Below are 22,897 nucleotides of genomic sequence, written 5' to 3'. Positions count from 1 at the left end.
AACCCTATAAGGTGGAACTATTATTAGCCCCATTTTACAAATGAGGAAAATGAGGCACAGAGTGATTAACCTGACCGCACATCAGTAAGTGATGGAGCGCGTTCGAACCCAGGAAATTTTATTCCAAAGTTAGTACTTTCCCCACTATGCGCCACTGTCTAGCATGAATAAGAAGTCATGTGTATTTTGGTTGACTGTCTCAAGCCTGGTTAAAATGAAATAAAGGTAGATATGTAACAATATAATACAGCTACCATTTTTTATTACCTACCATATGCCAGGCAAATATTAGCCTTCTTTTAATAGCCTTATAAAGTTATTTTTCAGAAGAGAAAACTAAGGCTCAAAGAGTTTAAATGACTTGCCAAAGGTCACAAACCTAGCAAGTGTTGGAATTGAGATCCAAGTCTAACTCCAAAGTCCACATGCTTTACCCAGCACATCAAGCTGCCTCTCCACTTCTCTTACACGTGAGTATATTTTACAATGACTGCTCCCTTTTCCTTTTTTTAAGGGGCTACTCTCAAACCTTGTGGGCTTTTGTGGGCAGCCTGGTCCTAACAACTTTCATTTATATGCTACAAAATTCACTTCAAAACAGAATACGGTGAAATGTCAGTCTCCCTCCCACCCCTGACCACAGTCCTGTAGTCCCAGTCCCTTCATCAGAGGCCACCACTGCTTTTTGGGTTTTCTTTTTGAGTACCCATTCGGAGATAATATATTCATATACAAGCCTCCCCTTTCCCTCCTATAAACAGCATATTATTACACCATATTCCACCATGCTTTTTTTTTCCTAAGGATTTATTTATTTTCGAGAGAGAAGGAGGGGGCAAAACAAGAGGGAGGGAAAGAATCTCAAGCAGACTCCCCTCTGAGTGCAGAGCCTGATGCAGGGCTTGATCTCATGACCCTGAGATCATGACCTGAGCTGAAACCAAGAGTTGGACGCCTAACTGAGCCACCCAGGTGCCCCTCACCATGCTTTTTTATCTATTAATTTATCAGATAGATTATTCCCATCAGAAGCTTTTTTAAATATCTGCGCAGAATTATACTAATTGGATATACCATAACTTATTTAACCTGTTCCCTACTGATGGCTAGTTAGGTTGTTTCCATGGCAGTAACAATTTAAAGAGTTTCCTACCATATGAAAGTAATTCTTACATCCTCTGGTTAATGACGCGCACAATCTTAAAGTTATTTCCTATTCCTTCCTTCTTCAAACCCCTGTACTGCCAAGTCCTATTCATTCACTTCTGTCTCTCTTGACTTGACACAGCTCTTTCTTCTCATTTCCTCCCGCTACACTTCAGTTCTTTATAAGCAGCTCCCCAGACTTGCTCTAGTCATATCCCTGTCGCCAGGCATCCCCCTACTTTAAAAAATCAGCACACAGCCTTAGGAATCATTTTCCAAAAATCACTGCCTCAGTGATGCTGCTTTATCACCACTGCTAAAACACTTTTAAGCAACCTCATTATTTACCAAATTCCACACTCTAGACCAAGAGAGATGGGAGAAGCATACTAACAGTGACTGAGCATCCACGAATGCACCAAACACTCTACAGACATCACTTCACTGAATCCTCCCCCAAATCTTGCAATGGAAGATGATACCAGCCCCATTTTACAGCCAAAGAAACAGAGAGGGAGAGAGATTAGCGATTTGTTTAAAGTTATCCAGCTAGTATGTGGTTGAGCTAGGATACTCTAATTGTAAAGCACATGCTCTTTATTTATTTTTTTTTTAATTTTTTTATTGTTATGTTAATCACCATATATTACATCATTAGTTTTTGGTGCAGTGTTCCATGATTCATTGTTTGTTCATAACACCCAGTGCTCCATGCAGAACGTGCTCTTAATTGGCAAGTGACGCCGTTTCCTGAAAGGGATATTGTCTTCCAGTTCATGGTGTGAGGATCAGCGGTAAGGATTTAGGTGAAATCACTCAGCCAGAGTTTCGCACGGCTGCCTTGTTCCTGCCATGCAGGCTTCAGCCCAAATGTGGCCTCCTCAGAGTGGATTTTCCTGACTACGCTAGCCTCAGAGGAATGGTTAACCTTTCATATAATCTCACATTGTCTAACTCTTCACCCGATTTTAGTCTCTTTGGCCTAATACATAAATGCTCAACAAATATCTGTTTATATTTGCTTGTCAGTTTATAGGGGGAAAACTTTTTCCAACTTTTGGCTTCTACGAATAAAAGGAAGGAAAAAAACAGTTCAACATAAAACAAGTCTTAGCTCATTCAAATTGACAATAATGGAGGAGGATTTTTACTAAAAGTAAATAAAATTTTTATTTAAACAAAAATTTTAAATACTTAAATTCTTGTGTGATTTTAAATTTAATTGTAATAAATTTTAATAATTTTTTTAAAGATTTTATTTTTAAGTAATCTCTACACCCAACATGGAGCTTGAACTCACAACCCCAAGATCAAGAGTTGCATCCCCCTCCAACTGAGCCAGCCAGGCACCCCATAAATTATATTGTAGCTGTTACTTATTTACACTTTCAGGCATGATGCTCAAGTCAAGTGCATACAGTGTCATATCTTATATAATCTTCATAATAAAATCATGAGGCGGGGTGCCTAGGTGGCTCAGTCAGTTAAAGTGTCTGCCTTTGGCTAAGGTCATGATCCCAGGGTCCTGGGATTGAGCTCTGTGTCAGGCTCCCTACTCAGCAGGGAGTCTGCTTCTCCCTCTGCCCCTCCCTCTGCTCATGCTCTCTCTCTCTCAAATAAATAAAATCTTTTTAAAAAAATTTAAAAATAAAATCGTGAGGCAGATACTAACATCATGGATGGGGGGGTTAGATGGGGGGGCAGCAATCAAGGCTCAGAGACATTCAATTACTTGTAGCAATTGGAGTAAGTGGAGAAGCCAGAACCTGAGCTCAGGTTTGTGTGACCCGAAGCCCATGTTCTGAACCATTACACTAGACAGCCTTCCCTAATTGAATTGGGTGGAGGATATAAGCAATCAGATGTGAGACAACTTTGCTTTTAGTGAAGTACTTTGGGACATCCTTAGATTAGTAACCTCTTCTAAAAAGAATTACCCCAGGGGCGCCTGGGTGGCTCGGTTGGTTAAGCGTCTGTCTTAGGCTCAGGTCATGATCCCAGGGTCCTGGGATTGGAGCCCCTCATCAGGCTTCCTGCTCCGCGGGGGGCCTGCTTCTCCCTCTCCCACTCCCCCTGCTTTTGTTCCCTCTCTCACTGTCTCTCTCCTTCTATCAAATAAATAAAATCTTTAAATAAATAAATAAATAAATAAATAAATAAAAAGAATCACCCCAGAAAAGCCTAGCATTACCTGCAGCAAATGATTAGAGACTAAAGAATGAAGGTTATTTATTGTGTTTACTCTACTCTTTGCTTCTGAAACAGCACATCATGTCCCACCTGGGCAGCCTCATAAGTGATGGTCTTGGTCTCAGTGTGAACAATAGGGACATCTTTGGTTGGGATTTCACTTTTCACAGCATTGGCAGTATCTGAGATGGTGACGGTCTGAGTCTTCACCAGCGGAGGCTGTGAAGCAGTAAAGAAACAGAGTTACCAGAGTCTTCAAAAGGCTGTGGAGAACTAATCTTCTGACATTGATCTGATCAAAGTGATAGCTCTAATCAAGCAAAGGGCTAATTCAGTCTCTGCCCAAGACTTGGACACTATTCCAAGTAGCCTTGACAAGGTGTCAAATCATGAGGGATATTTAAAAACAGCATTACTGTAATCATTTTCATATACTTAATGGAAAGCTATAAGATCAGACGGTTATGATCAGTGATACAAAACACTTTAGACTGACCTTCAGAATTTGAATATAAAACTGTTTGCCAAATAGCAGTCCCTTTTGTTTGTCCTTGTGACTGTGCCATTGTAATTAAGAAAATCAGTCACATTTCCTCCACTAACTAAAAATGGGACATGAAATAGCAATGGCATTGGAATACTTTATCTTGGAATTCATTAACTTCTTTCAAATCAATGTCAGACATTCACTTTGGATTTATTGAGAAGGAACAGTATTTGGAAAACTGGAAAGAAAATCATCACTTCTACCACCACCTGGTGATTAATCTCAGAATTTCCGAAGAATGAACATTAGTGGAATATCAAAGGCTTCTTGTCCATCAGCTCACCTTGCCAAAGACTATAAATCACCCTAAAACTACCATTTGATTGTGATAAAGTTAAGTGGCCATCCACCTTAGCACAGGAGATTAGTGCCTGTGAGCATGGAAGCCCTTGTGAGTGGAGTCAGTGGGAGTGGTGGGCTATACTATGTGGCCGCAATACAGAAATAATTGTTTGGAGTTTGAAATCTCAAAAAAAAAAAAAAAAAAATCAGTTGTATCTTTTAACGAAAAATATTTGAATTTTTTGAGCATGGCCCCAAAACACTAATGGCTCTTCATCATAGAAGTCTCAGAAATTCACCTCTTTATATAGCCCATACTTGAGCAAGGAAAAGAGGAACCCACTCACATCAGCTTCATAAAGATAAGCAGCTGGAATTTACCCCCAAGAGTTTTAAGTCCTCAGGGGAGAAAGCATTTCTAGCCATGGAGTTAATTCCTCTGAATAAATTTATTTGTAGTAATCAAGGGCTTCGATTTTATTCTGTGATTCTCAAAAAAGCAGAGAGGTGACTGCCCTCACCACCACCACCACCTCCTCCACAGAACAGATTCTGGCCCTCTCCCACAGTGAGTCATTAGACCTGCATCACTGAATTGGTTACTACCTGGAAACTTCGAATGAGGGTGGGGAACTGGTTACCCACACGAGAGTCATGAAATGATCCATTTTGCTTTCCAAGTGGCTCTCCTGGTGTAACATGTTCTTCACTACTCTCTGCCTTTTTTTCACCAAGTTGCAGCTGAGAGGAAGCTGGTGATACTGAGAACTTTAAGGCACTGGCCTGTTCCTCCACTCCTATACATTCCCCACTGAAGCCTCTTGGCATTTCCTTAACATCAAGATAGCCAGCTGCCCCCTGCTCCTTCTCTTCTGTCTCCTTGCTGCTTATGGAAAGGGAGCCAAACTCAAAGCTTTGTGGAGACTCCGACGGGGTGGTCATTTGGCTCTTACTAGGAATTACTGAGTGCTTGGGACCATCCCATTCAGAGTCAGGGTTGGTAGATGGCCCCTTTGTCACGGCAGCCACCTCCTCTGTTCGAATGCCATTTATATTCTACAAATGAAGCAAGAAGATTAGGAATAAGTAGGGAATATCAGTGAACTCTTGAGAATCAACAATAATTTTTAAGAGGTCTCAAAAATATTAGTATTAATATAAACCAAGAATCTTGGCTCCTGAGGTAGCCAAAAGGAACAACTGCTCTTCACTGATAAATATATTAGTGGCTTAAGCAGTTCCAACCTCATTTTGGTCTTATCTCTATAACCCTGTTAACCTGAGAGATAATTTTGATGTACCTCACACAGTACCAAGCACTTTGTGTTACTGTGTTACTATGATCTTGCCTGTATAACACATACTCTTCATACTTAAAGGAGTTACTTTGCCATTCCTAAATACCTAACTCATTACTATGCACAGGGAACAATGCAATTTATGAGCCAATTGAAACATATTCTCCAGAAGCCTGATCAGTTTGAAAAATGTTTCATACCTCCAAACCATAAATATCATCATAACAGCCCCTGATAGAGAAGCTAAAATCTCCAGGCATTAAAACATCGAATACATCCAGAACAAACTTAATCCAATCACTGTCATGAAATTAAATACCACAAATAGTGAAGTATTTCTTTGTAAACATAATAAAAGTGACCCAGCAGCTGAGATACATTTTGTAAAAGATTACTTATTTATTTATTTATTTATTTGAGATAGAGCACACAAGCAGGGGGGAGGGGCAGAGGGAGAAGCAGATTTCCCACTGAGATGCGGCTGGCTCAATCCCAGGACTCTGAGATCATGACCTGAGCCAAAGGCAGATACTTAACCGATTGAGCCACCCAGGCACCCCGAGATATAGTTCTTCATAGATGAATGACCTATCTTCACGCCTAAGAAGTAAGTTCTGGAAACAGTCCCATCCTGGGCCAAGTGCCTCACACCACAGGAAAAACAGACCTAAAATAAGTACTTCCAAAAGAATGTGGATGACGAGATAACATCACCATGAATGGACATAATCCCAAAGTTTAAAGAAAGGCGCTAAAGGTAGAAGAGAAGGAATTCACAAGAGTAAAAAAAGAATATGAGCGGGCGCCTGGGTGGCTCAGATGGTTAAGCGCCTGCCTTTGGCTCAGGTCATGATCCCAGAGTCCTGGGATCGAGTCCCACATCGGGCTCCCTGCTCCTTGGGAGCCTGCTTCTCCCTCTGCCTCTCTCTCTGTCTCTCATGAATAAATAAATAAAACTTTAAAAAAAAAAAAAAAGAATATGAGCAATGTGAAAAACCAACAGGCTGACTGAAGCCAAATGTCAGGAAAAGTAAACATGTGCATGTGCTCACCAGAAAGCCACGCAGGCCTGAAATTTTGGTAAGATCAACTTCCCGTATTACATACCACCTAGTAACTTACTAACAGAAAATGACTCTTTTAAAAAGGTATTCCTGGAGTCAATGACACGTGCTTGGATCAGCTTACATGTTAGTACTCAAATCACATGACATGCATTATATTTTTTTAACCTTAACTTGTAAGCCAACTACACTGTGATGAATATAAACCAGTGCCCTATTAAGGCAAGGCAAGATGCACCACACTCAAGAGTATCAGGCCAACTTTACTTCTAAGCCATCTTGAAACCATCAACTCAAGTGTATCTCAGAGTGGTACAAGCTGAATTCAGATTAGGCAGGTCTTTCATGGACTGATTATGAAGATTACATAGGGCATGAAAAATGAGACTAAGAGAGGACAACAGAAACTGTCTCTGTTTGCAGACAAATCAGAGATACATAAAATATTATTGCTGAGCATGTGAATTTCCTCATATTTAAAATGAGAATAATACCTGGTTTGACTCATGGGGTTCTGAAGATCAAAAAAAATAATAATATATGTGAAAGCACTTTGTAAATTCTTTTTTTTTAAAGATTTATTTATTTATTTTGAGAGACTGAGAATGAGAGAGAGAGAGAGAGAGCGCACATGAGAGGGGGGAGGGTCAGAGGGAGAAGCAGACTCCCCGCCAAGCAGGGAGCCCGATGCGGGACTCGATCCCGGGACTCCAGGATCATGACCTGAGCCGAAGGCAGTCGCTTAACCGACTCAGCCACCCAGGCGCCCAACACTTTGTAAATTCTTAAGTATCATATACAGTCACTTAATTCAACCAACATTCTGAGTACCTATAATATGCTAGGGCCTTATTTACTAGAATAAATTAGTTGTTATTATTTACACACTGTATTACTCTCTAGGGCACTTTTCTCACCATTTCTTTTGAGTCAGACAAGCTGTTAGAGCTGTCCAAAAATAGATCAGCTGGTAATAAACAAATAGATTTTCTTAAATTGCTATATGCTAGTTTTAGCACTGTGAATGGCATATCCAAACCCACACACATGGAGAAAAACTTCATGGCTTTTCCAAACAATTTTGTCACAATTGAGAAGGCTGATTTAGAACCAGGAAAATACCAAAGAAAATCAAGTTAGAGCCAATTTTATACCAGTCTGCTCAAGTGATACGTGGTGGTCTGTCATGAAGAAGCCATTTGTGAGTTGAACACTGCTTAGGCCAGCAACATCTGGCCCTAAGTTGCCTACTGTTGAGTAAAACTAGATTGAGCAATGATTTTTTTTTCAAAGCATGTACAGAGGAGACCACCGATAAAAGCTGCAGCCACAGTAACATCAACAAATATTTACTGACCACTTAATACATGTCAGTCACTGGAAATAAAAGGAAAATTAATAACAGTTGGGTAAGATTACCACAACCTCCCCAATTGGCGCTACTGTCCAGATCTGGACACAGCCAACTGCTTACTGGACATCTTCCCAGCCATATGGAATGCAATATGCCCCAAACTAAGCTCATCTCTGCTGCTGCCTGGACCTGCCACCCCAACTTCCTCCATCATTTCTGTTATATTGATAAATGGCACCATCATCCATCCAGGCTTCCATGCCAGAATCCTGAAATCATCTTCAATGCCTTCCTTATACTCATCTACCAACCCCTGTAAATTACTGCAAGGCTTTCCATTCCATTTTAATATTCCCCTTATCTATCTGTTTCTATTCCCACGTTTACTACCTTCATTCAGGCCCTTGTGATGCTTCACTTAGCTTACTACTAATGCCCTAAATAGTTTTTCTTCTTTGCTTTTTTCCTTCCTTCTTTCTCATCTCAAACCTTCCTTGAACACATCCTCTACTCTGCTGCTAAAGTGTTTATTTCTCTATTTTTAAGATTTTATTTATCTTTAGAGAGAGAGAGAGAGAGCACAAGCTGGGAGAGGGGCAGAGGGAGAAGCAGACTCCCCGCTGAGGGGGTAGCCCTGCTCAGGGCTCATTCCCAATCCTGGGACTCTGGGATCATGACCTGAGCCATTCAGGTGCCCGTAAAGTGTTTATTTCTAAAATGAAACATTGAGAACTCCATTTTGCAGCTTAAAACCCTTTACTGGTTCTTCACTGCCTCTGGTTAAAGTTCAGACCCTTTAGTAAGACAGAAAATACTTTAAAATATGACTCCTACCTCTCTCTCCAGCTTCACCCTGTCATACCTCCACAGATAACCTTCTTTCCATTAATTCAAAACTATTTGCAGTTCCTGGAACAGAGCATGCTTTCTTTTACCTCCCTGCCTTTGTAAATATTGTCAATATTGTTCCTTCTGCCTGGAAGTCCATGCCCAGCTCAAGTGTCAGTTCTGGAAGTTTTCCCCTGACTACCTAAAGTATGTAGATACTATTCTTCTTTGTTCCTATTGAACCTTGTCATTAATGGTTTAGTAATCCACCTTTCCCCTTAGACTGTGAGTTCCTTGGCGGCGGCGGGAGGGTCGGTGGGGGAGGGTAGTGGAGATAAGGATTTCCCGGTACTTAGCTCTGTATCTCTCTTGTTCAGTTTTTGGCACGTAATGTTCAGTAAAAACTTGTTGAAAGTATATTCAATAAATCCAGGTGACTTGAGAACTTCTACTTGGCCTTGTGCTATTTAAAAACTGAAAAGGCATGTTGAGAAAGAACACAAAAAGTGGGAGCGCCCCGGGTGGCTCAGTTGGTTAAACATCCAACTCTTGATTTTGGCTTAGGTCATGATCTCAGTGTTGTGAGATCAAGGCCCTTGTCAGCTGGGCACGGTGCCTGCTTAAAATTCTCTCCCTTTCCCCTGCACCCCATCCCACACACAAACACTAAAAAAAAAAAAAAAAAAAAAAAGGAAAGGAAAGAACATAGAGAGTGGCCCACTTGACCAGACCCACTCTCTCATCCAGGATTTTATCTCCTACATCAGTAAAATAAGACAAAAACTGACATTATTCATGTTCACAACATGCCAGATAGTACACTAGTCACTTTAATAGGTTTCCTCACTTAATTTTTCATAACCTCACTATGCAGTAGTCACTATCTCTACTTTAGAGATATAGAGAGGTTAAGCAACTCAGAGCTAGTGAAGTGATGGAGCTAGGTTTAAACTCAAGTTGGTTTCTGGTTCTAAAGCCCATTTCATCCATGGCAACAAAATATTTCAAGTAAGACCAGAGGACATGTCTTATTATGTTCAAAAGAATGTGCACCAAACCTGACAATACTTTCGAGAAGTACCAAGATTGTCCAAAGTCCTCTTAGCAGAGTCTGATTTCAGTGCCCAACATTATAATTTTAAAAATAAGAGGGCTGAAAAGCCAGAAGAAAAGACAGAGACAAAAAGAAGATATTAAAATCTCCACGACACAACTCCCAAACTTGGGCAAGTAACGTTAAGTGAGGAATGTTAACTGACAGTGTTGTGCCTTTAGCTATTGCCATCAGCAAGGGCCACTGGATCATATAAGACTCTGCACAACAGCATATACCAAATTGGCCTGGAAACTTTAAAGGACTCTTGTCAGGGTATGAACAAATATAGGACGGCGTCTGAACCTCCCACAGTAACTGACAAAATTGAGACGTAATGTGATTCAAAGGTGTTAATTCATACGTTGCTTATCTGGACTGATGGGGGATCTAGAAGAAGAAAGATGCTACAATAGTAAGACCAGCTGCTCAAGAATAGGAGAAGCAAGAATGTGAGACAATTATTTAACTGAGAATATTCTTGGAAAGTTTCCAATTTTATTTAAAAAGTGGATGGTACCTGCTAAGTATGGTAATTAAGTATTTTCTTTGGGGGAAAAAAAAACGAATGTTTTTCTTTCTAAAGGTTTTCTCTTGAGAAGTTATTTATTTAGAAGGATTATGTCTCAGGATCACCAAACCCTGTGTAGGTATGTGCCCTTATGAGTTATAAATTACCTCTCCCTTGACTTAAAGATCCCAGACATCACTAAGAGCAGTACCACTCCATTAAATGCAATCCAGAGACTTTTTCTCTTCAGGTTATTTTTGAAGCAAGGTACTTATACCTTAGACCAATGAAAAAAAACACAGTTATGCTTACAAGACTATCTTATCCTATAAACATCACAATGAAAATAAGTCCTGAAAACTTTCCTAAAATTTTGCCACATAAGAAAAAAACCGTATTTTGTTTCTGGAGGGGCCATGTAGTAATTTTTCCCACACACATTTGATCACCTGTTTCCTGCTTTAGTGAAGACTGTTTTTATCTCTGGGTGGCAACGGAAAAGCAATTCCTTTCTGTATTAGAAGGAAAAAAAGGACCTGCTATTGTCTCATTTTATCTTTCTATATATTAAAATCCTGGGTACACAATAAGGTCCAAGTGAAGAACAGCAGTATCATTGCCAACTTGCCATGTGATTTCAGGGAACCACTTTCATCTCAGGACCATAATTAAATGTGGGAATGAGGGAAGAAGGCAAAAATGCTAACTTCAAAGACTAAACCCTCCCCTTGGTAATGTGCTATGTGCTTTATTTCTTACCCATTTAAAAGTTATATTTTCCTAGGTATAACTACACACATGAAAGAGACTTCAGGGCATATTAAAATATCAGTACTAGAGCCGCCTGGGTGGCTCAGTCATTAAGCGTCTGCCTTTGGCTCAGGTCATGATCCCAGGGTCCTGGGATCGAGCCCCGCATCGGGCTCCCTGCTCAGCGGGAAGCCTGCTTCTCCCTCTCCCACTCTCCCTGCTTGTGTTCCCTCTCGCACTGTGTCTCTCTCTCTGTCAAATAAATAAAATCTTAAAAATAAAATATCAGTAGTAGTAGTAGCAGAATTGCAAATACTTTTTTTTAAAGTAAACTCTATGCCCAACGTGGGACTTGAACTCATGACCCCGAGATCAAGAGTCATATGCTCTACCAACTGAGCCAGCCAGGCACCCCAAGAATTGCAAATAATTTAATTTCTCTGTATTTTTCTGTATTTCCTAACCTTTCTAAATGAATATGCATTACTTTTGTTATAAAAAATGTTATTTAATTATTTTCTTATATAAGCAAGCTTTTGTATCTGGTTTCATAATGAAGTAATCTGCAAAACCTGAAGAGTCTGGTAAACAATTTATGAAAAGTGCTGATAAATCCATAATGTCCTCCAACCATTTAAAAACAGTTAAAAATAGGGGCACCTGGGTAGCTCAGTCGGTTAAGCATCTGCCTTCGGCTCAGCTCATGATCCCAGGGTCCTGGGGTCAGGCCCTGTGCTGAGCCCCTTGTGGAGCTCCCTGCTTCTCCCTCTCCTCCCCGCTCATGCTCTCTCTATCTCTCAATCTCTCAAATAAATATGTAAAATCTTTAAATAAAAACAGTTAAAACAGTTTCCTAAAAGGAAAAGTAGTTGATAGAAAGAATGGTAAGTAATGTAAGCAACTGGTAACTAATGCAAACATTCTCTTTTATAAGGATAATATAAAACCTTAGTAATTTAGCAAGTGGATTCTGAAAGTCAAAGTCAATGACTGTGGACTTATGTATCTGGGTGGAAAAGAAATAGCTCAACTTTAAGGTGTAGCTTCATTATGTTTTAACGTTTTCTGATTTAAAGATGGCAAGGCTATACTCAGGAATGTGAATGAAAATATGGTTGTATCTGTGACTTAATTCCTTAGGAGATTTTCTTATTAGATAACATGCCTCTGAAACCAGTCAAGACATGCAAAGAAAATTATCATTCTCTTGCCAGTCATGATAGCAACTGGGAATATAAAATATTAAAGATCAAAGAATCCTAAAACTTGACCTGAACAGTAACTGTAGATTAAGTGATATATACTACAAATCAACACTATCACACTTCAATCAGAATGATTTATATTTTTCTTTTCTTTCTTTCTTTATTTTTTGCCTGAGTGCCCTGCACCTCAGGCTTAAATCTTACTTTATTGGAATCAAGTATAAAACATAAGAATGACTGAATAAATTCAATAAACGGTTGTTTGTCATCTCGGAAGAGAAATGTCTTTTAGGTGATTTGGGGGTAGATGAAAGAAAGAAGTGATCCAATCCTAGGGTGCTTAGATTAATTGACGATATTGACAATGATATGTACAGATGGCAGTTAAGTATATTTACACAAGATAAATACATCTTATGGTGGCAGCAATGGTGGAAACTTGGGAAAAAGGCAACTTTTATCAGAGCTGGTCTCGAGTTTAATTACAGTGTCTTGTTAATTTTTTAGTGCGTTCTCAGGTATGATACTGTTACACTAAGCACCAAAATAAGCCAGTCAGTAATGTTATTGAGTCCATACAAGCAGAATTAGACAGTTGACAGAACAATTTTGAAAGAAGAAAATAATCATGTCAGTTATAAAGCTAACTTCTAATGAGAGCCCGGGAATCAATATATGTTGAATTTTGAGTTTGCAAAAAAATGCCTTTCCCTAATATTTTATTCAATGTTCCCAAAGATCTATCTCTAGAATACCTATGAAAAATTTATCTTCATATATGTCCATGTTCAAATGGATAGTATAGACAAATATGAATAAATATGGGTGTTCTTACTTGCTAAAAACCAGACAAATTTTAAGAGAGGGCTATTAACATGCTAAGGTGACATTTTACTTTATTGAATGGACGAAACTAAGAAGTAGGAAACACAAATAATAACTGCAAAAAAATGTTCATAGTCCAGCCAGACCAAAATACAAATTCTGTTACTAAATTGCATGAATATCCTGGTCTAACACACTTTACTAACACCATCTTAAACCATCTCGAACATTCTACTCCAAGTCAGCAAGGGTTTGACCCTGACATAATACTTGGGGACTCAGGCACAGAATACCAAAAATACTTTTTTTGATGAAGCTTGAATAATTCTTAGATACAAAACGTCATTTGGTTTGACAATGAGGTGTTTTTGGTTTGTTTCCTTCTGGATATCAATCGAGTTTTCTTTTGAGCTTGTGTGTGAGGTCTGATTTAATTGATGGGAATTTAAGCTATTGATCTAAATATCTCCAATAAACATGTAAAGGAAACTACTAATTATTTTCTTCTAAAAAATTCAATTCCTTTTATTGAATGATTTTTTGCTTTTTATTTTATTTTTAATAATAAATATATTTTTATGTTTATAAAATATATAAACGTGGGGCTTGAACTCATAACCCTGAGATCAAGACCTGAGCTGAGATCAAGAGTCGGACCCTTACCTGACTGAGCCGCCCAGGCGTCCCTATTGAATGATTTTAATACCAGAAACCAGATCATCCCAGGTCCCAAACAAATCATCCCAGATCATCCCACCCCAAACAAAAGCCCTGACGCCTCTGTCTCAACCCCAGGCCAGGCCTCATCCTTATCTTCTGGTTCCTATACACTGAGAGAGATCCTATCTCAGGTTCTGGGACATTCTGCAGGACTCAACCTGGGGGATTTAACTTAAGATGAAGGGAGTCCAGCATTAATGAATCAATTCATCAGTGGCTTCAGGATCTTAGAACTATTTTCTTTTCTGAGAACCATTTTTAATACCCAGTTTCATAAATCATTAGGGTCTCACAAATTCCAACTTTCTCCTTAATTCACACTCTGTAACTTTTACCACATTTTCATTTGGGGACTGAGTGACTTAGGAGACAGCTGTGGCATGATAGAAAGTCACCGGACTAAAACATTGAAGACCTGGGTTCTAGTTGCAGTTCTTTCACTTAAAAACTGCTCGTTCCTGCTGGAGGGTGTTATGCTGAGTGAAATAAATCGATCAGAGAAAGACATGTATCATATGACCTCACTGATAATGAGGAATTCTTAATCTCAGGAAACAAACTGAGGGTTGCTGGAGTGGTGGGGGGTGGGAGGGATGGGGTGGCTGGGTGATAGACATTGGGGAGGGTATGTGCTATGGTGAGCGCTGTGAATTGTACAAGACTGATGAATCACAGATCTGTACCTCTGAAACAAATAATGCAATATATATTAAGAAAAAAAAAAGAAGATAGGAGGGGAAGAATGAAGGGGAGTAAATCGGAGGGGGAGACGAACCATGAGAGACGATGGACTCTGAAAAACAAACTGAGGGTTCTAGAGGGGAGGGGGGTGGGGGGATGGGTTAGCCTGGTGATGGGTATTAAAGAGGGCACGTTCTGTGTGGAGCACTGGGTGTTATGCACAAACAATGAATCATGGAACACTACATCAAAAACTAATGATGTAATGTATGGTGATTAACATAACAATAAAAATTAAAAAAAAAAACTGCTCGTTCCTGGGCAGGCCTCTCAACCTCTGAGACTCTGTTTTATCAGAAGAAGTAAGAACAGGGGCACCTGGGTGGCTCAGTCATTAAGCGTCTGCCTTCGGCTCAGGTCATGATCCCAGGGTCCTGGGATTGAGCCCCATATTGGGCTCCCTGCTCAGCAGGAAGCCTGCTTCTCCCTCTCCCACTCCCCCTGCTTGTGTTCCTGCTCTCACGATCTCTCTCTCTGTCAAATAAATAAAATCTTAAAAAAAAAAAAAGAAGAACATCACTGTTATGGTTATTATGAGGGTTCACTTGCCCAATGAAGTGATGGGCAAATACTAGATACTATTTGTCTTTGTACTCTATTTCTTAAAATTTTACTTTTTGCAAAGAAACATGAACCAGAGCAATAAAGACACCTAGTCCCTACTTGGAAGTGTTTCTTGAGCACCCAAGGTGGGCCAATCCTATAGATTTAACTAAGGCTGGTCTTCCTTTTGGCTTAGCAAGTTCTCAGCCAGGTTCTCCTTATATCTTAGAGAACATCACCAGACAGAGTTTTGAAGAAAGAAATTGTGACAGAATATAAGAATTAAAATACGCACACTATGAGACTATTTAATAAATATTCCTGAGCCGAGAGCTTCATGAAAGTTTTGAGATATATACTGTCTGTTAAGAAAGAAAATTAGGAAAAACATTTCTGATTAGTCCCAAAATTTATAATCATTTAAAGCTTAATAGATTTACTGTTGTTTCTAAGCCCAAATCATATCTATGTTACTACCCACAGATTTTGCTTCCTGAAATTATTAAACTTTCTGTAAAAAGAGTCTAAGATTTAACATACTACCTCTATAGTCACTTTCCACAATGGAACCCTAAATCAACCACATCTATTAAACTACCATTGGTTTTCACATTCTTTTCATTCTATTTTATCATTCTTTTTAAAATTTTTTTATTTTTTAAAAGATTTTATTTATTTATTTATTTGAGAGAGAGAATGAGAGAGAGAGAGAGAGAGAGAGACATGAGAGGAGGGAGGGTCAAAGGGAGAAGTAGACTCCCTCCTGAGCAGGGAGCCTGATGCAGGGCTTGATCCAGGGACTCCAGGATCATGACCTGAGCTGAAGGCAGTCGCTTAACCAACTGAGCCACCCAGGCACCCTACCATTCCTTTTTTAAAATTTTTTTTAGGTAATCTCTATACCCAATGTGGGGCTCGAACTCACAACCCCACGATCAAGAGACACATGCTCCACAGACTGAGCCAGCCAGGCACTCCTCGAATTTACCAGAGACCTAGACTGGCCCTACACATGCTGTTCAATGATATGATCAGCTCTGTAATGTTATCATCTTTGCAATGACTTTGTGACCTGTTCAAATGCAAATACCTCAGGGAAAGTTAATACATTAAACTGTTATTGGTGTTTCCGTATGTCACAAAAAGGGGATCTGGGTATTCGTTGGACTTTTTAATAAGATTTATATAATTAAAAAAATAAATTTGATGAGAAAAAGGGAGTGAGTAGAAGGTGGCAATAGGATTGAGGGACAGGGCTGTGCCCAGACACACATACACCCACAGAGCACATTACCCTTGTTTGCAAACCCAGTAAGAAACGCTTTGCACCGCAAATGCCCACAGAACCAGCAGGAATTGAGGTTATCTTGCTAAGCACAGAAGGAAGATACCCAGCAGAAGTGTCCAGCTCCTGGTTCTTTACTAAAGTAAACAATAAATATTACAGTCACTTAACTTATCAACAGTCTATTTAAGTAATACCCCCAAATAGTCTGCAACATGCAAACTAAAAAATGTAGAATCCAATCCTGATTAGATCAGTTAATTGCGAGTGCTTTGTTTCTACATTCTTCTCTTTAACAAAACAGGGCAAGTTTATGTTTCAGCAAAGAACAGCTTTAAATGCCTTGGGGGAAAGCTCTTTAAAACAAAACAAAACATATGTCTTTATATATTAATTTCAGTATTTGTAATCTTATTCCTATTTTGAAAATTAATACTATTGGTGTTTCCTATGGTTGTATAATAATCAGTAGGAACGTCAACCTGATGATTCAAAAACCTGTTAAAACAAATGCTTTTATATGGGCACTTGCAATAAGAGATAAATCAGACGTGGTAATAGCTTCTTTTGTAAAAGCCATGTATTAACAGCACATAAAGATGACAAGTCAAGCAGCAATAGCCCATTCTTCAGCCAAAAAAGGAAACGAATGAAGAAAGAACAAAAATCACCAAAAAGAAAATCATTCCCTGGCCCCCAACCCCCAAAGCCTCATAAATAATAGTTTGGGTACGCTTTCAGTGGAAAACTCAGGCCAGCCGACAGTTTGAAAAAGGACATTAGAATCACAAACACTCAGGATGGGGATAAACTAACAACAGAGTAACCATGTGGCTAGCAAAAGATGATTTAAAAATTCTGTCTTTCCTCTCTAGTGTGCCATTCTTTATCTTGCAATACATTTCTCTTCATTCTAAATTTTCTCTCTTGGCTATATCCACCCCCACTTTCTTTTAAAAATAAAGTTAGTATGCTATTGGTCCCTCTCTAGAAATACATCCTGGTAGTGCTCACTAGCTTCTCCACAAAACTTGAGTCATTTTCATGGTTCATTGCTATTCTCTGGCGTATAAAGATTACATCTGGATAAAGGAGCTTACTTAGATGTTGGCCTTTATTAAATTACAGTTGGTAAAACTGCTTATTATAAGAAAATCACTCCATAATGCAGCCTCTTAACAAATGCCAGCAAACGAAATTTGCCAATGACAGTTATCCTTCAAACATGGTTTTTATAATTTCCTTAATAGTGCTGTTATTAGATTATCCCCAGAAAAGGTGACTGTAAAAGCAAACAGCTTCAAAAAAAGTGCCTGATGCAAAATTTTATCTATTAGTAATAGAAAATTTTGCCTTAACACTGCACTCACCAGCAAGGACTCCACAGATCATATGAGTGTTCTCAAACCTGAATAGAGCTATAGAAGTCAAAGTTTTCAGCAAATATTAAAAGTTATACTAAACAAGTCTAGGAGACCAGAAGCCTTTGTTTGGTCAATTTTATTTCAAGATACTAAGAAGGGCTAAGATAGAGAAATGGAGATGGAGAGGAAGGAGTTATAACCAGTACAAAAACTCTGATCATTTAGTATGGAACACAATTAAATATATTTGGCAGGATTTCTCAGAGGTCTCAATTCAAAAAATGATTGAATACATAATAAGTACTTAGAAAAACATTATGGCCCAATTTAATATCTAGAAAATAGCATCTTGATTCCACAGAACTAAATACAACAGGAAACTATTATTAGATACTAACTAGCTGCGTCTTCTCTTCCTGAAAAATCCTATAATAATGAAAATGACTTTCCATGTTAACATTTTCAACAAGTTCCTAAGAAGAACATGGCTTTGAAGAAACTCTTCAAAATTTTATACTACTCAGACATGGCCATGAAGTACATACTTTGAGCTAGTAAACAGACCACTTCAAAATGTGGAGTGTTAGCTTTAAGTAATTACCTGGGTAATACAATAGAATCTAGAACTGTCAGAGTAACATAAGAGACAAGGTTTACCCAAGGTGAAGTGAAAGATAAAGTGGTATACCTTCTGTTAATTCCACATTACAGGAGCACGCTCTCCTCACACCCACATATCCACACCCACTCCACTCTTCACTCTTCACTATGATCACAGTGGCAATATTGGATGGTTAATAACCACTAATTTGTAGAGTGCTTTTTAAAAAAACAAAAGACAAACTCGGCATATTAAAAATGCTTCTAACAGATGCGACAATTTCGTGTGTTGTAGTGACTGATTAAGATGGTTAGAAAAGAGTTATTTATAAAACTTGGTATAAATAAGTCAAATGAGTTAGAAGCTGATTTTAAAACATTAATAGTCTAAGAACTGAACACATGTCAAGGTTATCTCTGCTTTAGGACTGAGCAAAAGACAATTACTGGGACATAGAGAAGAGTGAAAAACAAGGGAACTTTTCTAGAAAGACTGGCTGACAATATTTCTTGCTAATCCCCTGAAGCAGAGGTTTCTTTTCCTTTCCTTTTTTTTTTTTTTTTTTTGAGTGGGTCTCTATACTGCATTCCTGGCTCCTATTTCCTTAATGACTACTATCACCCAGAATCAGATTTTCAGTAAGATTTATTCATGATAAATTTACATATTAACAGCAAATAATGTAAGAAAAATATCAAAGAAAACGTTCCAAAGAGAAGTTCTTAGCCGATTTCTTTAGGCTTAAATATCTTGCTCAACTGCTAAGGGATAAACAATTTATTCAGCCTAGTATCAGAGCTAAAGCATCCTGGACCAGGGAACGGTAAGGAACGTAAGTTCACAGATTTATTAAAAAGCACCTCCCAAAGCTAAACACAGACCAAGGACTCCTTCAGAACACAATCATGTCCATGTCAACTAGGAAGGAAAGACACTTCTGAAAGAATATAAATTTATCTTATTCTGATTTATTGGTAAATACTTCCCCAATAGGCCCTGAATCGGGGGGAATTCCTCTTAGGGAAATCTCTTTATTTAGAAAAAGGAACACTTCTAAAATGTTTTCCTTAGATTCCCAACCTTAAATTTATACAACTGCTTGAAACACTAAGGTGTACCAAAGCTTCAGAGTAAAAAAACATTTCACGTTCTTTACCATGTTTGTTAGATATCTCTGAAACCTATCTAAAGAGAAAGTGAATTTGAGAATTGTTTCTTTATTCCTTAGGGGAAAATGAAGGCAGACCCTTGAAAACCAAACCACACAAAGGGGTTAGCTGAATTTATCACTAAATATGTTAAGAGCACAGTTAACACTGAACAACCCGGAAAACTAACAGAGGCAGGGGTGTTGTGGTGGCTACAGATATGTTAGATTACAGTTCTGGTGCACCCCAATTGCTAAATAAACAGAAACAAATGCCTTGCATTTTGTTTTCCATTTCTAGTCATAAACAAGACCAAAAATACTTCAACACTGAATAAAGATGCTAAGAGCATCTACAGCTCTTCAAATAGTACAAAGTCAGAAAGTAAATTAATCAGTTCTCTGGTTCTCTAGACCTCTATCAGGGATCAGCAAACTACAGCCAACAGTCCAAATCCAGCCCGCTCCTTGTTTTTGTATTGCTCTGAGCTAAGAATGGTTTTACATTTTTTAATGGTTTGGAAAACATAGAATGATATTTAGTGACCATAAAAATTATATGAAATTCAAATTTCAGTGTCCATAAATAAAGTCTGATTGGAATACGTTCATGTTCATTTGTTTGTTTATTGTCTATGGCAAAGTTGAGTGTTTACGCCAGTGATTATATGGCCTGCAAAGCCTAAAATATTTATTATCTGGACATTTATAGAAAAAGTCTGCCAACTCCTGGTCTACCTGATATACAAAACCCTTGATATCACAAGAGTTTGATACATTTGATGTTTTTATACCATATGAAACACAAGAAAAAAGGATCAAACTCTTCCCTGCAATGTATTTTAGATAAACACGAATTGTCAAATATCAGGTTTCCCTTTATGGTATCACACTCCGAGATGCATTTTATACATATAAACAAGCACCCAGTCTCAATAATACCTTCCATAGGGAAAATGGTTATTACCTTTGGTAAATGGATAAGAGCTTTTAAATGAACCAAATTACCAGACATTAACAAGAGAGACTGACACCTACCACAGTAGATTCTTTGAAGAAACCACGGGCCACACTACAGGATTAATAAGAGAGACAGTGGCTTCTGGCCCATATATGGTTTTTTGGGCTACTTGCATATACTGATTAGGCATATGGTGATTAATCTGGCATAAATTTGTGTCCCAATACAAGAGATTCTACGTGAAAAGTTTGAGTTTATCTGTGACTAATCATTTAATCCGATTTAACAAGTTTTAATTATTTGTTATGTATCAGAGATACAAAGGTGACAGATTGGCAAAGAGGAATAAAAACAAAACCTCTCACCTTTAAGAATCTCACAGTTTTGAGGAGACAGGTACAAGCTAAAAGAGATGGATTAACAACATTTCAAATTTTTAATACCACTTTCTGGTGGGGATCTCAGCCATAATCAGAACGTTAAACAGAAAGTAAGTTTCCATAAGTTTATCATATCACAATGATATAAATTAAATCACATGGGGTGCTAAAGTACGTAAAGATTAGTCAGAGAAGGCAAGCAAACTTAGAATGCAGGCTCTGGCAGTATGCTTCTTCAAACTAGAATAGGGATTCTGTCTTGTCAACAGATTCTGAGCTACAAGAAGTTTCCAAAGCTACACAACTATCCCACCTCCACTCTTTCCATCTAAAAACAAAACAAAAAAAAAATCCCACGTGCCTGTGTCATCTGTGAAGAAGCTCAGGAATTTCCAGGAATTTCAAGATGTTCTTTTTAAAAGAGAGGGCAAGTCAATGGGTAAGAACATAAGATGAATAAACCATTGGCAAGCAACCTATGGGCAACGGAGCCAGAAAGAAAAAGAGCTGATAAAACAAGAACAGCTAGAAAAAAGAAAGAAGAAAGCAGGATAACATGCTAGAAGGAAGACTGGGGCAGATCTTTATATCAGATGGTAAGTTATCAGAGTGCAAAACTATGATTAATTCCAACATGAGAGTTACATTTAACTATGTGAAGAGTTTATAATATGGAAGATAGAAAATTCTTCAGAAGGCCTCCATTCAGGACCAAGAATTGAAATCTATAGGGAAACAGACTTCGAGTTAATATAAGAATGATTTATATGCAAAAAATTAGAGATGTCCAAAGATGTAGTATGCTGTATCTTGGGAGGCTAGAGACCACTTGGTCTATACATGGTTTTAAGTCACTAAATGATATTGTACAGAAGAGTCAAGCATTGGAGTGGAGAAGAGTTAGATTAGGGGCTTATCCAACCCTAAAATTCTGATAATGCTGCCTCTTCGCATCTCTGCAATACATAATGAGGGCAATGAACAAATGCATAGTAGTAACCATGGTTTCCTCTTAATTTTTAGTCTCTGTGTTTTATTGAGATAGGATCCTGTACATATGAAGACTCTTCTTTAAGGAGACAGAGGAGAAAATGAGAGACTAAACTGCACCCTTTAATGATATGGGGGGGACCTGAAGAGATAGTTGGGACTCATGCTTCTCCTGCCCTGTAATCTTTGAAATGTTAGACTTACTCTATTATTTACTGCAAACAGGATTCTGACTATGATAAAGCGGAAGGCTGTCCTCTAGGATATCAATCACAAAAGGTCAGAAAACCATTTCTAAAGCATACACTTCCTTAACGACCTGTCACCCACACATTTAGTGAGGCTATGACTGAAGTTATTTAGCTTTTAGCCTGTATTTCTGATCTGTGGGAGTAACAAACTACTTCTTTTTGTCTTTCAAGTTCTAGTATGATAAGAATTTCATTTATGAATAGTGAAATACTCCATGAATTTGTAATTGTTGATCATAGCCACCACTGATGGCCTTCTGGCTTCCTCGCTCTAACAGCCATCCCTTCTTAACCGTTTCCGGTGCCCAATCCCAGGTCCACACCAATGTTTGTTTGTATCATGCTCTGTTGCAGTAAAGAAGGAAATCCTAAGGCATGAGGGGTAACAGAAACAGAAATGAGAGCCGACTCATTGACTCACTCTCCACTACAATGTGGAGGAGGCCAATACAGTTATCCCACATGCCATGCGCAATGGAGACTAGAATAAGGACTCGTCTCCATTTCTAGTACCAAAATTACAAACAACAGGGTTAGTTTGAGTGCAATAAAAACGAGCAATATTTTCTTCTCAGTGTGGTAGAGAATGCTGTAAAGAAGTTTGGGATTTTATAATTTCTGTGAAGAATACAAGGGGCGGAAACTGGAGAGAAGTTCTATATATCTTTACTATATTCAATACGTTTGGCAAAAAACAACAACAACAAAAAACAGCAACAATGCTAAAGTGTCTCATATTATTTTTGAATTTTCTGTCTTCCTTTTGTAAATAAGTAATCACTAGGTAAAGCCCAAGCATAAATTTTGCTTTCTAATGCCTT

General features: G+C 38.4%; 1 protein-coding gene across 18 annotated transcripts in view; it reads right to left on the bottom strand.

The window, feature by feature from the left end:
* The window catches only part of EPB41 (erythrocyte membrane protein band 4.1), a 195,725-nt gene that overhangs the window by 11,171 nt on the left and 161,657 nt on the right, over positions 1-22,897 (bottom strand). For 11 of the 18 annotated variants that reach the window (XM_027571680.2, XM_027571708.2, XM_027571655.2 and 8 more), the window contains 2 exons: positions 4,772-5,221; positions 3,427-3,555 (listed from right to left, as the gene is read on the bottom strand). The exons of 1 other annotated variant lie outside the window; for it this stretch is intronic. In XM_027571680.2, the coding sequence (XP_027427481.1) occupies positions 3,427-3,555; positions 4,772-5,221 (579 nt within the window). The remainder of the gene's footprint in view (positions 1-3,426; positions 3,556-4,771; positions 5,222-22,897) is intronic. 6 more of the 18 variants (XM_027571663.2, XM_027571673.2, XM_027571693.2 and 3 more) reach the window with 2 other exon arrangements.

Source organism: Zalophus californianus, chromosome 4, assembly GCF_009762305.2.
Source record: "Zalophus californianus isolate mZalCal1 chromosome 4, mZalCal1.pri.v2, whole genome shotgun sequence".
Taxonomy (NCBI): domain Eukaryota; kingdom Metazoa; phylum Chordata; class Mammalia; order Carnivora; family Otariidae; genus Zalophus; species Zalophus californianus.
This window is presented reverse-complemented; position numbering and strand designations above follow the sequence as displayed.